The following is a 17,195-nucleotide window of genomic DNA, read 5'->3' as shown; positions in this document are numbered from 1 at the left end:
CATGGTCACCACACAAGCTGCACACATACCTGTACCCTGGTCACCACACAAGCTGCACACATACCTGTACTCTGGTCACCACACAAGCTGCACACATACCTGTACTCTGGTCACCACACAAGCTGCACACATACCTGTACCCTGGTCACTACACAAGCTGCACACATACCTGTACCCTGGTCACCACACAAGCTGCACACATACCTGTACCCTGGTCACCACACAAGCTGCACACATACCTGTACTCTGGTCACCACACAAGCTGCACACACACCTGTACTCTGGTCACCACACAAGCTGCACACATACCTGTACCCTGGTCACTACACAAGCTGCACACATACCTGTACCCTGGTCACCACACAAGCTGCACACATACCTGTACCCTGGTCACCACACAAGCTGCACACATACCTGTACTCTGGTCACCACACAAGCTGCACACATACCTGTACTCTGGTCACCACACAAGCTGCACACATACCTGTACCCTAGTCACCATACAAGCTGCACACATACCTGTACCCTAGTTATCACACAAGCTGCACACATAGCTGTACCCTGGTCACCACACAAGCTGCACACATACCTGTACCCTAGTTATCACACAAGCTGCACACATGCCTGTACCCTAGTCACCACACAGGCTACATACAAATAGGTACATCACTCACACCATAGTAGGGCCACCAGTCGCCACACTGTGGTGTCCGCACAAGTACAGCACAGTGGGGCCGTGCACATAGCCGTACATACAATAATACAGCCTGCATAGTAGTTTCGGGCGCTACCACTTCCGGAAGGGAGGGGTTCCTATCACCTGTTACCCAGTCCCTGCCCTTGTACACTTCTCCCTGACTAGGAGCTTGGACCAGGAAGTTGCTCCCCCTCCTTCTGCTTTCACATGTAGCTTCTGCTTTTTTTGTTTATTCGTAGTGTTTTCACAGAGCCGCTGAATGTGCTGCAGCCTCGTCCCTCCGCTGTGCGCGGCGCCCGGCAGAGCCCTCACCTCCACAAGGTATGGCTGACAGGAGGGACAGCTGAGGGGCCGCTCCCAGTCACCGGGGCAGGTAAGCGCTCCTGCGAGGGCGGCGGACACCGGGGACGTCTACACTGCAGGGCTGGAGGGCACAGTGGTGCACGGGCAGGGTTTATGGGGGGGCACAGTGGTGCAGGGTATATGGGGGGCACAGTGGTGCAGGGTATATGGGGGGCACAGTGGTGCAGGGTAGATGGGGGGCACAGTGGTGCAGGGTATATGGGGGGCACAGTGGTGCAGGGTATATGGGGGGCACAGTGGTGCAGGGTATATGGGGGGCACAGTGGTGCAGGGTATATGGGGGGCACAGTGGTGCACGGGCAGGGTATATGGGGGGCACAGTGGTGCAGGGTATATGGGGGGCACAGTGGTGCAGGGTATATGGGGGGCACAGTGGTGCAGGGTATATGGGGGGCACAGTGGTGCAGGGTATATGGGGGGCACAGTGGTGCACGGGCAGGGTATATGGGGGGCACAGTGGTGCACGATCAGGGTATATGGGGGGCACAGTGGTGCATGATCAGGGTATATGGGGGGCACAGTGGTGCACGATCAGGGTATATGGGGGGCACAGTGGTGCATGATCAGGGTATATGGGGGGCACAGTGGTGCACGGGCAGGGTATATGGGGGGCACAGTGGTGCAGGGTATATGGGGGGCACAGTTGTGCATGATCAGGGTATATGGGGGGCACAGTGGTGCACGATCAGGGTATATGAGGGTCACAGTGGTGCACGATCAGGGTATATGGGGGCACAGTGGTGCATGGGCAGGATATATGGGGGGCACAGTGGTGCATGGGCAGGGTATATGGGGGGCAGATCAGGGTATATGAGGGGGGCACAGTGGTGCACGGGAAGAAAATATGGGGGGGCACAGTGGTGCACGGGAAGGGTATATGGGGGGGCACAGTGGTGCACGGGAAGGGTATATGGGGGGGCACAGTGGTGCACGATCAGGGTATATGGGGGGCACAGTGGTGCACGATCAGGGTATATGGGGGCACAGTGGTGCATGATCAGGGTATATAGGGGCACAGTGGTGCATGATCAGGGTATATGGGGGCACAGTGGTGCACTGGCAGGGTATATGTGGAACATTAGTGCACTGGCAGGGTATCTGGGGGGCACAGTGGTGCATGATCAGGGTATATGGGGGCACAGTGGTGCATGATCAGGGTATATGGGGGCACAGTGGTGCACTGGCAGGGTATCTGGGGGGCACAGTGCTCACTGGCAGGATTGTCAGGTGTTATAGAACGGACACTGGTCAGATACAAATCTGGAGTTTTATGAGTTGTGCTTCCTTCCTTCCTTCTTTGCGCAGAGCCAGGTGATCACTAATCTGTCATAAGACCCAACTTTTCAAGAATTCTAAATAGCAGATCTTGAAGAGTTCAGTGCTGTATTTATACTGAGAAGCCATTCTAGACCTCAGGAAAGCTGGGTGGCAACCTCTGTGACCGATGTAATAGGGCCAGCATGTAATAATGAACCAGGAGTATAAGTTGTCAATGATCAATGATGTTAGGAGGAGTGTATGCAGTGACAGTCTCTGGGACAATAGAAGATGTATGGAGCACTGGCTGTATATGTACACAGCGGCTCTGTACAGGCGGGGGCCTTTGTAGTAGTAATATTATTTGCTTTATTCTTACAAAGGTTAAATAACATAACTACATATGTGGATGCAGGGAGGTGGTGCTGTTTTCCCTGTGCAGATTTAAAGTTGTCTACCATGAAAGTCCAGGTGATCAGACATCCTTATACAACCCTGCCAATTCTCTACTGTGTATGGGGGCATCCCAGCTCTCCACCAACAGATCATGTTAGTACATAGAAGAATTGGGCATGTTGGATTTCCACGGTCACATCCTTTTGCCTTATAGAAGATAATACTGTCAGCGGTGTCAGGTAGCGGTATAACTCCCCTCTCCCGATTCAGAACATGTGAACATTTCCCGGAACTAAACATTCATGTGTATGGAGTAAACAGGAGAGAGAGCTGTTTTCCTATTGAAGATACATGGGCCATTTTATATAGTATATACCAGGGATGGGGAACCTTTGGCCCTCCAGCTGTTGCAAAACTACAATTCCCACCATGCCTGGACAGCCAAAGCTTTAGCTGTCCAGGCATGATGGGAATTGTAGGTATTCAACAGCTGGAGGGCCGAAGGTTCCCCATCCCTGGCACAAGAAGCTGGGAGTAGTTGACTGTGTTATATCCCTTTTTATTATAAGCCAAGTCACCCCGCTTCCCTTTTTTATATTTGGTGCCCATATTTCATACATGTAGAATTTGTAGCACTGTCTTCTTCCAGGACTTGATCCTTTCTGCTGCCAGGTGTCATTTAGATTTTGTCTTGGGGACGTTGCTTTGGTGGATGTTTTCATATCCCAATAAATGCATGTATACTTAAATGGTGCCCTGTGGATTTCAAGGACTAGGCAGTATCTGTTCATTGGCAGAAAGTCCATGCTTACATGGGAGGAGAAGGGAAGATGCTGAATTTCCTTGCAAGTAATTTGACTGACTATTCCTACTTATAGAATTCTATTGCAAAATGTGACAAAAACGAGCAGACAACAATCACCAATTCTTTCATGTGTTTTTGACACGTTGTACACGTGTTTGCAGCATGTGCATTGATGTTTGCTAACCCCAAAGTTTATCAACAAATGAATATACCTCGAAAGAACTTTATACCAACTTATGTAGAAAAATGCCAAAGGATGCACTGACACAAGGCTGGAAATGCCCGCAACCCCAGAAGATTTTACAGCTGTTTTAATCAGGGCTGTGGAGTCAGAGTGGCTGTGGAGTTAGAAATGCCCACTCAGTCAATCAGTTAGTGAGGTGGGCACAGCTGAAGTCAATGACTGGCTGAGTTGGTAGTTCCAGACAGAGAGCTGATAACTTGGGACCTATGGCTGACCCCTCTCTATCACTATGGCTGACCCCTGTATCACAGGGATCTGGCTTTTTTTAGCAGTGTTTATGGTGAATATTTAGTTAGAAAATTAGAAGATTGTAAGCAGGAAAAGACCATCTGCTCCTTCTAGTCTAGTTCTGAGTTGTTCAGCACATGGAGGCTGGAGACTGGCTGCATCCACTGCACACACAGGAGAATCTACTTTTTCTTTGCCCTATTCTCTCAGTGTGATAAATAACTCCCCTGGTATATGACTGGCCATTTATGAAGGAGCAGGAGTCGGAGTTGGAGTCGGTCCCTGATAAAATTCAGGAGTCTGAGTCAGAGCTGCGGCTTACCGACTCCACAGCCCTAATTTCAATCCAATGTTGCAGCAAGTTGTGTAGATTTTGGTGCTTTGCTTCAGGGTCTGTCACCTCCTAACTAGATATCAATAAAAGCATTCAAAATATTGTGGATTTCATAGGGAATTATCTGCAACAAATCTACTTTCTTCCTGCAGAATAAATTAACACATTGTGAATATCTGTATAGCAAGTCAACTTTGCCCAGAGATTTTCTGCCACCAAATCTGTTCTGTGTGAACCTGGTTGGTACTCAGCTTTTCCACAAACACTTGAATGGAAATGCTACCATCCTAGGGTATTTATTAGTGTCCATGGAGTTTAAACATTTGGCTGTTAAACATAAAAAAAAATGACTTCCCATATTCTGTAATGGCTGGATCGCAAAACTAAACTCGTATTCAGGTGTTTTGTTATGGATTTCATCATGAAACACTATTAAAATGAATCATGGATTATAAACTAAGTATCTGAACTGTTGTACAAACAGAAAAGAGGTTTTATGGGAGTGGAATGACTTCTGCAGATATAAATTATCCTTTCTCCCCATGGCTCTTAAATATAAAAGAAAAACTCTGGTGTCCCTACAAAATCTGCTCATGGGGTTTGAGAATTAAAGCGAGTGTACTAGCAGTGTATTCATTTTAAAATATCACTGTCAATAAAAAATTTTTGGCAGAAATCAATAGTACAGGAGATTTTAAGAAACTTTGTAATTGGGTTTATTAGCCGAAAAATGCATTTTTATCATGAAAAAGCAGTTTGAAGCTCTTCCCCCGTCTTCATTGTTTTCTATGGAGAGGGGAGAGATGAGGCACCAAAACAGGACAAAACAGTGTTAATTTACAGCTACATCACCAGGCTCTCTCCTCTGACATCAGCTCTGACCTCTGAATAGAGGCTCTCAGCGGCTCCCTGTGGTGTAATCCTTTGTTCTCTACTCTCCCTCCTCCCCTCTCCATAGAACAGACAGGATCCGACTGATGTAAAACAGTGGAGATTTCCTGATTCTGAGCAGTGGATGACAGAAAGGAGAGGAGGGGGGGACCTGGGAAAAGTCTTTTTACATGCAGATAATGGCATATTTGCCTAATAAACCCAATTACAAAGTTTCTTAATCGCCTGGACTATTGATTTCTGCAAAAAAAAAAAAAAGTGTTAACAACAGTGACTCTTTAAGTTTCTCACATGCATAGAATGGTGCCAGCGCAGGGAATGGGCCGGCCTGCCCCCAGTGGGAGGAAACCCCCTCCCATCTATGATGCGGCTCCATTAGAAACAATTGTGCTGTGTCATAGAGGGGAGGGGTTTCCTCCCACTGGGGAAAGGCTTGCCCTCTTCCAGTGCTCCAGCCCCAGCCTGTGCCGGGAATAGAACGGGGCTGTACACAGGAATCAGGCTGCGGTATAAAAAAAAAAAAAAAAAAGGGCCGCAGTGCCGGCACCATTCTATGCATGTGAGAAATTCACTTAAAGGACAACTCCGGTGGGACCCCCCCCCCCCCCCCCCCCAAAAAAAAAACACAGACACACACAGACACCATACTCACCATCCCTCCGGTGACGATCGCCACTCCATTCGCCCGCCTTACCGCCGTCCAGCGATGTCTCTGACTTCCGGGTCCTGGGGATGGAAAAGGCTGCCAGTGCGCTTGCGCATCGGCAGCCTTTTCATTGGCTGGAGCGCATCACATGGCTTCCAGCAACCTCAGCCAATCAGGGCTGAGCAAGCTGGAAGCCATGTGATGCGCTCCAGCCAAAGAAAAGGCTGCTGGTGCGCATGTGCACCAGCAGCCTTTTCCGTCCCATTCACTCTCTATGAAGACGCCGAGGAGGAAGAAGACCCGGACCGCCCCCCCGGCTCTGACGTCGTCGTCACCAGATGCCGCCCGGGAGAAGAGGACCGTGACGATCGTAATAGGTAATGTATACATTCTTTAACTTCCGGGCGGGGGGTCGGGGGTCCGAAAGTGGGGGAAGGGGGCCAGACCGGGTATTTAACCACATTACAAAGTTATATAACTTTGTAATGTGTGTTAAATAAACTAAAAAAAAATTTAGTCGGAGTTGTCCTTTTAAAGCATGAGACCTATTTGTAAAACTCCCATTTTGTTGGCAGTTTGCCAGCTGGTTTTCACCAGCTGACCCTCTAGAATAACTTATCTGGACTGTACAACAGCTAAGAGTCATACTTGTCGCACAAGTCAACAGAACACTAATGCTCTATTGTGCTCATCTCTAACAGCAACCAATCACAGTCTATTTTGAGAAATGAAAGCTGAGCTGTGATTGGCTGGTCAATAGTTTAGGCTACTAGTGTTAGCATAATTGTGTGGGGAATGTTACTATGGCACAGCCTGTGAATGGACAGTAGGGCTTATCTAAGTATTGTGATTGACCAAGTTCATGCTTTCATGCCCTACGGTTTGGTTTGCAGGGGGGTGGGGAAGGGTACTACATTCTACTTGTCCAAAAAGCTTTTATGTCTTTTACTGTAAAAACTGCTGTATTTAGCAAAATAATGCACAAACACTAATGTGAATGTAACCTTAAAGGGTTTTCCCCATAACCAAAACTTAACTGTCACAATCCAAGCTCCAGTACAGTAAGCATATGGTGCATCTGTACAATGGGAATCCACAGAGCTGTCATAATGAAACTAATCCACGTGAGTTTTCTCTATGACTATATACAGTGTATATAATATATATGACTAGTGAAGCATACAGGGCTTTATGAATGTACATTTTTTCCACCGAGAATGATACACTATGCTTCACTGTTTCTGGCACTGCTAATTACACTGCAAGTTAAGTTTCCTTTGTATTGCAATATTCATATCTACACTGTATATTTTCTTAGACATATATTTCCATTCTATATGTGTGATATATATATATATATATATATTATATATTTATTATATTTGGAGGTACCAGTTGCTGTAAGTCCTGCAGAAAGTGGTGAATTCTTTCCAGTCTGACACGGTGCTCTCTGCTTCCACCTCTATCCATGTAAGGAACTGTCCAAAGGAATAGCAATTTCCTATAGAAAACCTCTCCTGCTCTGGACAGTTCCTGTCACGGAGAGAGGTGGCAGCAGAGAGCACTGTATCAGACTGGAAAGAATACACCACTTCCTGCAGGACACACAGCAGCTTATAAGTACTGGAAGATGATATTTTTAAATAAAAGAACTGCAAATCTATATTTTCTGACACCAAGTGATTTGAGGGAAAAATTAGTTCCCCTATAAACATTTTCACATATTTTTGGCTCACAAACGGGGTTGCCATCCTTATTTATTTTTTTCGTTTTTTTTTTTTTTTTTCTCCAACAACTATACAAAGATAACAGACAGCAGACACTTTGTACAAATACATTGGAAAACCATAATGAATCACAAGGACTATGTTGTGTGAACATAGCCTATATGTGACTATTGCTCGGAGTACTGATATGAACATATTGGCTGGATTCAGTAAACTGTAACACAATGGTAGTTACAATCGTAAACTGATGGGCAGTTTGCTACTTTCAGTTACTACTTTGGTGGCTGAGTTCCTCCCAGTAATACTTGCTGAATGTGAGGTCTATGGCTCCAGGATGCTGCTGCATTCACTATCTTGTATGTATTGGCACATCTTCATTTTTATAGTAATTCCTACTTACAGCTAGTTACCGATCTGCTCTTACTTGTTCCAACAGTCATTGATACTCACCCCTGCAGTGTTTGCAGTTTTTTCTCTTTAATGGTGGTGCACAACTTGCGTCCCTCCACCCTGTTCTGTCAGGTATGTTGAAAATCAGTGGCGGAACTACCGCCATAGCGGCTGCTATGGGGCCCGCTGCATCAGGGGGCCCAGTGCTGCATCCTGTAATGGACCAGGCCCCCTGAGCAGACACTTGCAGCACCCGGCCACTGAGCGGCCCTCCCGTGTGCTTTAAATGCCCATCCGAATGTTAGACACTTTATCTGTGAGCGCTCCTGGTGAGCGCTCGCAGCTAAATGCAGGGCTGTGATTGACAGGGTCAGAAGCCAATGTCTCAGGGCCCTGCCAATCACATAGTGTCCCCAGTGGCCCCCCCGTACAGCGTCCTCTGCGGCCCTGCCCCCCTGCATCCCTCTTCCTCCCGTACAGCGTTTCCTGCGCTCCCGCCTACTTCGTGTCCCCTGCAGCCTCCCCACGTCCTGTACAGCAACCCCCTGCTTCCCGTGCATCCCTCCACCTCCTGTATAGCATCCCCTGAACTACCCCACCTCCCGTGCGTCCCCTGCAGCCCCCCACCTCCTGTACAGCGCCCCCGCCTCCCGCACAGCCCCCCACCACACCTCCTGTACAGCAGTCCCGACCTCCCTGCGGCACCCACCCTCCATGCAGTGTCCCTAGAAGCACCTGCCCTCCCCTGTACAGTATCCCCAGAGACTCCAACCCCTCTCCCCAGGGCCCCCCTCACCCACCCCCACAGTGTCCTAGAGCCAATCCCCCCACCCCCACAGTGTCCTAGAGCCAATCCCCCCACCCCCCAGTGTCCCAGGGCCTCTGTGCAGTCTGTATCACCCCCCCCCCCAACCTCACGACCTGCCTGCCCCCCCCCCCCCCCAAGAGAGAAGAGGAAGGCGGGCACAGAAGCCATACAGGACCAGTGGACAGAGCAGGAACCAGGACAGGTGAGATTACCCCCAGAGAACTACAACCCTCACCATGCCCTGCTAACAGTTTATGGTGAGAGTTGTAATTTTGCAGCCTGTGGACAGTCAAATTGCAGAACTACAACCCCCATCATGCACTATTGACAGTCCATAATAGGAGTTGTGCTTCTACAACAGACTAGAGGATGACACAGTATAGGAGGGGGGGAGGCATGGGCACAGTAGATCTACATCTCCCAACATGTTATGTGGGGTAATATGCAGGACTACATCTCCCAGCAGGAGTTGTAGTTCGGCAACAAATAGGGCAATGACAGGGTATACGAGGGGGAGATGGTGCGCCTACAGCCATATGAGCCCCCATTCACATACTTATCTTGCCCGATGCTGCGTTCCATCGTTCTTTGTATGTTGGGGAAGAGGGGGGGGGGGGGGCATACAGTTTCTTGCTATGGGGCCCCATGAATTCTAGTTACGCCCCTGTTGAAAATTGTAGTTTGACAACAGCTGGTGATAACCTAGGCCCCACCCCCATTTCCCTGAGGCACAGGGGTTTAAGAAATCTACATTGGCTGCGGATCATGTGTAGATTTCTGCCATGATTTACACCTCATGATTGGGCGAAGGATTGGGCTACCCCACCTCCCTGCCCATCAGCAGAATGGACCAAATGCCACAGGAATCAAAATCAACCCCTTTTTCATGGTGTAGGCAAGGGACGCATTTGATCAATGTGCCCTTAAAGCCTTTTTGATTATTTGTGCTCTCCAATTTTGCCTAAATTGACTGGCTGTGTGATTAGAATTACTGGACCTTATAAAATTGTTAATAACAAGAAAAAACCCTGCAATGAAGCCTGGTAACGAACAAATCTCTAGTGTGGTCAGGTCCAATTGAACCTGAGCGTGTGGCATTTGATTATCGGTGGTTGGAAAAGTTAGATGCAGTTCTAGGGAAAATATGAACACAGCCTATGGCATCCAACATCTACTGCCACCGCTAATCAAATGCTGCATGCTGGACAGACTGAAGCATGCTCGATATGGCTCATCTCTACTGGTAACACTAATCACATGGCAACCAATTTGGGCAAACTGCAGAGTCTGGTTAGGCTCTAATGATGTAAAAAAAAGAAACTTAACAGAACTGCTAATGTGGGAACACAGCCCTACACTGAGAAAATAGAGGCACAGAGCAGACAGAGCTTTGTCACAGTTCAGGGCCACGGCTCTGAGGCTGCTATCACATGTGGCAGTTGTTTGGAAAACTGCCACTGAAGTTCTTGAGCCCAAACTAGGAGTGAATTCAAAAGGAATGGGAATATAAGGGTAAATTCACACAGGCGGATCTGCAGCGAATTTTACAATGCTAATTTGCAGCTAAATCTGCTGCAGATCCTCAGGCAATGTCTTTCAATGAGGATACATACTCGCAGCAGAATTTACATCCCGCTGCTAGTATGTATGTGACAGCGCCATTAACCCCGCCTGCCGGAGCATACTTTACCTCTTCCCCACGCCGCCTTGCTTCGGGGGCTCCCGCGTCTTCACGTCCCATTCAGCCAGTGCACTGTTTGGCTTCTACTCCATGCTGGATCCACTTCTGGTTTTGGCTCAAAACTGCAGTAGAAGTTTTCCAAAAAGAACTGCCATGTGTGAAACCAACTTGATGGACAGTTTGACAGAATAAGCAGAACAGTCAGCTAGGATAAGGACTTAAACGCAGTCTGCAGAAGCAAAATGTTTGTTTAGTTTTTTTTGTTTTTATTTTAATGGAGACTGACGTGAAAGTTGTTTAGATTTGCATGTAGAAACACATTTCAGATTAAAAAAAAATGTTCAATGGTGTTTATAGCCTAAAACTTTATGGATGTGAAAACAACAGCACAAAACCATACAGATGTTGTTCTGAACTCTATAGATATATTATGATATTATTAGAAACATTTCGGCCATATATACATTATAAAAAAAGACATGATCGTTGGCACCCTTTAAAGGCTTGAATGACTGTATTCTGTTGTGTTTCAGGACACAATATGATACTGCAGCTGTTATATACCATTTCCATCCTGATTTCATAACAGTCAATTGACTGGCACGTGGACATGAACCCGCACCCTCGACGAATTCGTCTTAAGCCATGGTTGGTAGCTCAGGTGGACAGTGGGAAATACCCAGGGTTATATTGGGAAGATCAAGATCGCAAGATGTTTCGTATCCCCTGGCGTCATGCAACTCGTCATATACCAACACAAGATGATGAAAATACCATATTTAAGGTTGGTGCAAATCTGTAAGAAAAAAAACTGCTCTAATTAGAGGAATTGGATATAACTGCAACATTTATGGATTTTATCTAGGAATATATAAAATAATATAATTAACGAAACAGAGAAAGAGAAAGGTCACTCACCGCTTTTTGTTGCTTAAACTTCAGTTTATTCGGAACTGGTTTGCGAGTCTGCTCTGCAGCAATGTCGTTTCGTGCTTCTCTTTCTGTTTTGATTACTAGTTGGATTCTGCTGTGTATGTTGTTTAGTACAGAATCAAAGTAGTGCCAAACTGTCTCTTTGTATGCTTGCCATATAAAATTATATATTTTACTGGCCTATAATACTGGCTTATAGTTTAGATATAGAATTGGGTTTTGATGCTTCATATATTCTTTTATGGAACATAAAACATAACAAGATCTAAATGTTGTATGTGACAAACTTATTAGTGCAGAACACTTTTCTCATAACACACGGGATACTGTGAACTATAAGAAATAGTCTGTAATTTCTGATACTATACTACTAGTTTTTACAGACGTGTAAGTGTAGAGGCAGTGACTGAGTGTATGCACCCACCTTCTTACATCGCTCACATGTTGCCAAATGCCTCAAACTATTTTTGCCTGATGACTCGCTTGCCAGGGAAATGACAATTTGAGAAACTGTGCCTAAAACCCTCTAATAAACCACACTGTCTCCCACCTATACCATCTGGTGTACTGTTTGCCAGGCCCTTCTAAATCAGGATTTATACTGTCTTGGGAAATGGAGTTGGATATCACTATCTCTGAAGCTGAACTCCACACAATCCTCACCAACTCTCTGGCAAAATCCTCTGGCTTTTCAAGATGTGTCCTGCTTCAGAGGAAACCACTACAAACGCCTGTCCACATGGTTTAAAGAGAACCTTTCATCTAAATTTCACTGTCCCTAATATTAAAGTATATCTTTCCCTAAGTCTATCTATGAAGATACAGACTGCCTTTGCAGTCTGTATCTTATGCCTTACCTACTCTTTCGTATCTGTGTAAGCAAGGCCGGGTGCCGCCATCTTGATGACGTCATTTGCGTTCCACCGTTGCAAGTTGCGTCATCAAGATGGCGGCGCCTGGCCTTGCTTGCACAGAAACAGAGGATTAGGTAAAGTAGAAGATACAGACTGTAAAGGCAGTCTGTATCTTCATGAAGTCTATTTATGAAGATACAGACTGCCTTTGCAGTCTGTATCTTATGCCTTACCTACTACTTCGTGCCGATGCAGCAGGGCCGGCGCCGCCATCTTGATTACGTCTTTGCGTTCCACCGCTGGAACGCAAGTTACGTCATCAAGATGGCGGCGCCGGCCTTGCTGCACAGAACAGAGGATTAGGTAAAGTAGAAGATACAGACTGTAAAGACAGTCTGTATCTTCATAAATAGACTTCATGAAGATACAGACTGCCTTTACAGTCTTATACTTTACCTAATCCGCTTGTTTGGTGTAGCTAGGCCGGGGGGGGGGGGCGCCATCTTGAAGACGTGACTTGCGTTCCAGCGGTGGAACGCAAGTGACGTCATCAAGATGGCGGGCCCCCACCGGCCTTGCTGCCGCTCTGCATGACAGGAGTTTCCGGTCTCGTGCCGGCTCTCTTGAAAAGAGCCGCCGCGAGGCAGGAAAGTAAAACAGAAATATTTAAAAAACACAGCTTTAAAATTAATTAATTATATTTACAAATATTGTTAAAATTAGGATTTACATCTAATTAGGGAATAAAAAAAAATTCATTTTCACCCGTGATTGGTTCTCTTTAAGACACCAGAGTGGCTATATGCCTATAAATTATCGCCTATGGCCCAATATTTAAAGGGAATCTGTCAGCTCCTGGGCCCTACCTAAGGTGCTAACAGTGTGCTGTAGCTTGCATCCCCCAGTGAGCATGGTAATTTTCCCTGCAGCGGATTATGTACAATCTTATGTCACAGAGCAGTTGTTGGTGCCACACTTGACATGCATCCTCCTCCCTCTTTATAAATAATCAATGCTGCCCGGCCTCCTGCTCCCACAGCTATCAGATTGCAGATCAGTCCTCTGTAGGCAGTTTGTCTGAAAGAAACACTCAGGTATAATTGAATCCCTTCTCCCTAATGTGTTGGAACTGTGGTCTAGGGGTACCTCACCTGTCTAGAGACCAGCCAGCAGTTCATTTTCTGGTTCGAATCCCCTGATGGAAATTAAATAGATGTCTTTTTTTTTTTTTTTTCCTCATTATTGTATCATTTTTAAGGTTATGTTCACACACAGTATTTTTGCTCAGTATTTTGCAACCAAAACCAGGAGTTGATTGAGAACACAGAAAGGCTATGTTCTCACACTGTTGAAATTGAGCGGATGGCTGTCATTTAATGGCAAATAGTGGACAATGTTTTAAAATAACAGTAATTATTTGCTATTAAATATGCAGTCATCCACTCAATTTCAACAGTGTGTGAAAAATACTGTGTGTGAACATAGCCTTAAAAATGATACAATAATGAGAAGAAGAAAAAAAGACATCTATTTAATTTCCATCAGGGGATTCGAACCAGAAAATGAACTGCTGGCAGATCTCTAGACAGGTGAGTTACCCCTAGACCACAGCTCCAACACATTGGGGAGAAGAGATTCAATTATACCTGAGTCTTTCAGATGTAAACTGCCTACAGAGGACTGATCTGCAATCTGACAGCTGTGGGAGCAGGAGGCCGGGCAGCATTGATTATTCTTGAAGAGGGAGGAGGATGCATGTCAAGGGTAGCACGAACAACTGCTCTGTGACATAAGATTGTACATAATCCGCTGCACGGAAAATTACCAAAAAGGCACCATGCTCACTTGGGGCTTCCAGCTACAGCACACTTTCACCACCTTAGGTAGGGCCCAGGAGCTGACAGATTCCCTTTAAGATGCATGAAACACAGGTTCTCTCTCACACATCTGGTGTTACTGCCCAGATATAAGGGCTGGAATAGGGTGGGAGAAATCATGACCACAGTAACTAAAACCTCCATTTGGTTATAACGCTTACCCTCAAATGACTTCACTCCCTACAAACGTACCCTAGCCACTCACCTATTAGCAGCGGGCAAGACCTTAATCCCCCTTAAATGGAAACAAACTGATCCCTCGACCCATGTGGAATGGCTGAACAAGATACATCAAATATGCCGTTTTGAAGAGCTCACAAGCTGGGCGGACAGAACCCACAATAGGTTTCTAAAACTAAAAACCATGGCTGGACTCACAATATGCAACATCCATTAATCTCTTAACTTCTAACCAACCCATCCCTCCAGCCCTCAAACACACTAGATAAGGCGCTTGTAATCAGAGGAATGAGCTGGATTAGGGTGCGGTTTGGTCGGACCCTAGTTCTTCTCACCACCACCCACCTCTCTGCTTCTTCTTCTCTTCATCCCCCCAAATCTCTGTCTTTTGGACCAGGAATGTAGGTCCCTAAAGGACTCCCAATGCACTTAACATCTAGGGGCTTAAACTCATATTCTGCTTCAGTTCCACATACTTTATACTTCCCCTCAGTTATCTAGTTTGATAAGGTTACTACTTATAGAGAGGCAGACAAGAAGAGCTGAGACTCCCACACCACCCTCAGAACAACCCAATGTACTTAACATCTAGGGGCTTGAAATCATATTTCCCTTCAGTTCAACATACTTTATACTTCCCCCTCAGTTATCTAGTTTGATAAGGTTACTACTTATAAAGAGGCAGACGAGGAGAGCTGAGACCCCACCCTCAGAACTCTCCTATCTTCCACATCTATGTTATATAAATGTTCTATGTGACAATCTATTGCTATTCCCTGGCTACTATGAAGAGTTAAAGAGTCACTGTCATTTTTTTTTTTTTTTTGCAGAAATCAATAGTCCAGGCGATTGTAAAAAAAACTTTGTAATTGGGTTTATTAGCCAAATATGCCATTATCTGCATTTAAAAAGCCTTTTTCCCAGGTCCCCTCCCTCCCTCCTTTGTGGCTTGTTGCATCAGACGTACCCAGTCTGTTCTAGGGAGAGGGGAGGGGGTAGGAGGGAGTTAGCCGACAGCAGAACACTGAGAACGAAGGATTACAGGCACGGAGCTGGGTGACGCTGTAATCAGAGGTCAGAGAGGTCAGTGGTGACTGTCAGAGGAGATAAAGGGCGATGTATTTGTAGATTAACTCTTTGTTGTCTTGTCTTGGTCTTTTATTTAGCTCTCTCCATAGGAGAACAATGAAGACAGGGGGGAGAGCTTCATACTGCTTTTTCATGATAAAAATGCATTTTTCGGCTAATAAACCTATTTACAAAGTTTCTTAAAATCGCCTGTACTATTGATTTCTGCAAAAAAAATTCACGACAGTGACACTTTAAATATTTCATTAAGTATTCCTCAAGCTGTACATGACTCTTAGAATGTCACTGGTTTGTTGTTACAGCAGTTTTTGTATTCATGTTTTGTTATGCTAACAGAACATAACAGAATAAAAAAAAAATTACAGATGTATTTCAATGCAGAGCTACTTAAAGCTGTGGATAGCTTTCACTGTTTATGTAAGTTATTACGTTCAGGAGATTTTTAACTTGACATTCTCTGTATGTCTATCCTAACTTAAGGCATGGGCCATGGAAACTGGGAAATATCAAGAGGGAAAAGATGAGCCTGACCCCGCTAAATGGAAGGCAAACTTGCGCTGCGCCCTGAACAAGAGCAGAGAGTTCAAACTTTTGTATGATGGCACCAAAGAAACTCCTATGCAACCATTTAAGATCTACCAGCTGTGTGATCTCCCAGGACAAAATGAAGGCACGGGTCAAAACCTATTACATTTATATGTTTAACACAATAATAGTAAATGTTTTACTCACATACATTGTATTACACACATTACATTGCTTTCCATTTTAAAGTGGCCAATTATAACTATGCATATCATATTGATTTTGCAGAGCACTTGGTGGATGACAATGGATTAGATGAAGAGGAAGAGGTAACAATATTGAACTTTACATACCATTCATGGTATTCATTCATACAAATGCATGCAATTTATATTTAAAGGGGTACTCTGGGGAAAAATGTTTAAAAATGTGTCAGAAGGCTATACAAATTCTTGTAAAAAGAGTTTTCTTCCCAGTCTGACACGGTACTCTCTGCTGCCACCTTTGTCCCTGACAGGAACTGTCCAGAGCAGTAGCAGATCCCTATAGAAAATCTTTCTTGCTTCGGACAGTTTCTGTCACAGACAGAGCGAGGTGGCAGACAGAGAGAGCACTGTCAGACTGGAAAGAATACACCACTTCCTGCAGGGAAGTACCGGAAGGATACGTTTTTTTTGTAATTTCTAAATCTGTATAACGTTCAGACACCAGTTGATTTAAACAAAAAAAATTCCCTGCAGAGTACCTCTTTAACAGAGACCTGTCAGAACATTCATGGTTTGAATGCATGACTTGCCAACAAGTTGCTTGGTTCCGTTAAATAATCTTTTACGCAGTGTTTTACACAACTTTGATAAAGTGCTGCTGGACTTATAAAGAACCAGTCAGCACAATTATGCTGATATAGATTCCAGCTGTACAGTACAGATCTACTGTGCGCCCCCCCCCCCCCAAGCGCACAAGTCCAGGAGGACGGCAACCAGTCATCTGGGTGGGGAGCACAGAAAGGCCACTAACGGGTCTCCAATGAGCTACTTTTCCACTATCGACCACTCCCTTTTCCTACGATGTAAAGCTACTGCTGCAGAGGCAGCTGGTAGTCTCAGAGAGCTGCACAGTAGATCTATACAATCGTGCTGATTGGTTCCCTTTAAGGAACAACTGTGCCTCCTGCTTTACCCCACCTTTCTCAGCTTGACTGACAATTCTCTCTGTATACAGTAATAAGGAACAACCTGTCAGTCAAGCTGTGCTGGGTAGGACAAGCAAG

General features: G+C 45.6%; 1 protein-coding gene across 2 annotated transcripts in view; it reads left to right on the top strand.

Annotated features, from left to right (window-relative positions):
• Positions 1-836: 836 nt before the first annotated feature.
• The window catches only part of LOC138778150 (interferon regulatory factor 5-like), a 29,510-nt gene continuing 13,151 nt past the window's right edge, over positions 837-17,195 (top strand). The window contains exons 1-4 of one of the 2 annotated variants that reach the window (XM_069956414.1): positions 837-1,018; positions 11,001-11,251; positions 15,881-16,070; positions 16,214-16,254. In XM_069956414.1, coding sequence (XP_069812515.1) covers positions 11,078-11,251; positions 15,881-16,070; positions 16,214-16,254 — 405 coding nt within the window. In that variant the 5' untranslated portion in view covers positions 837-1,018; positions 11,001-11,077. Of the gene's footprint in view, positions 1,071-11,000; positions 11,252-15,880; positions 16,071-16,213; positions 16,255-17,195 lie in introns of both variants that reach the window. The other variant, XM_069956413.1, reaches the window with a different exon arrangement.

Source organism: Dendropsophus ebraccatus, unplaced genomic scaffold, assembly GCF_027789765.1.
Source record: "Dendropsophus ebraccatus isolate aDenEbr1 unplaced genomic scaffold, aDenEbr1.pat pat_scaffold_648_ctg1, whole genome shotgun sequence".
Lineage (NCBI taxonomy): Eukaryota > Metazoa > Chordata > Amphibia > Anura > Hylidae > Dendropsophus > Dendropsophus ebraccatus.
This window is presented reverse-complemented; position numbering and strand designations above follow the sequence as displayed.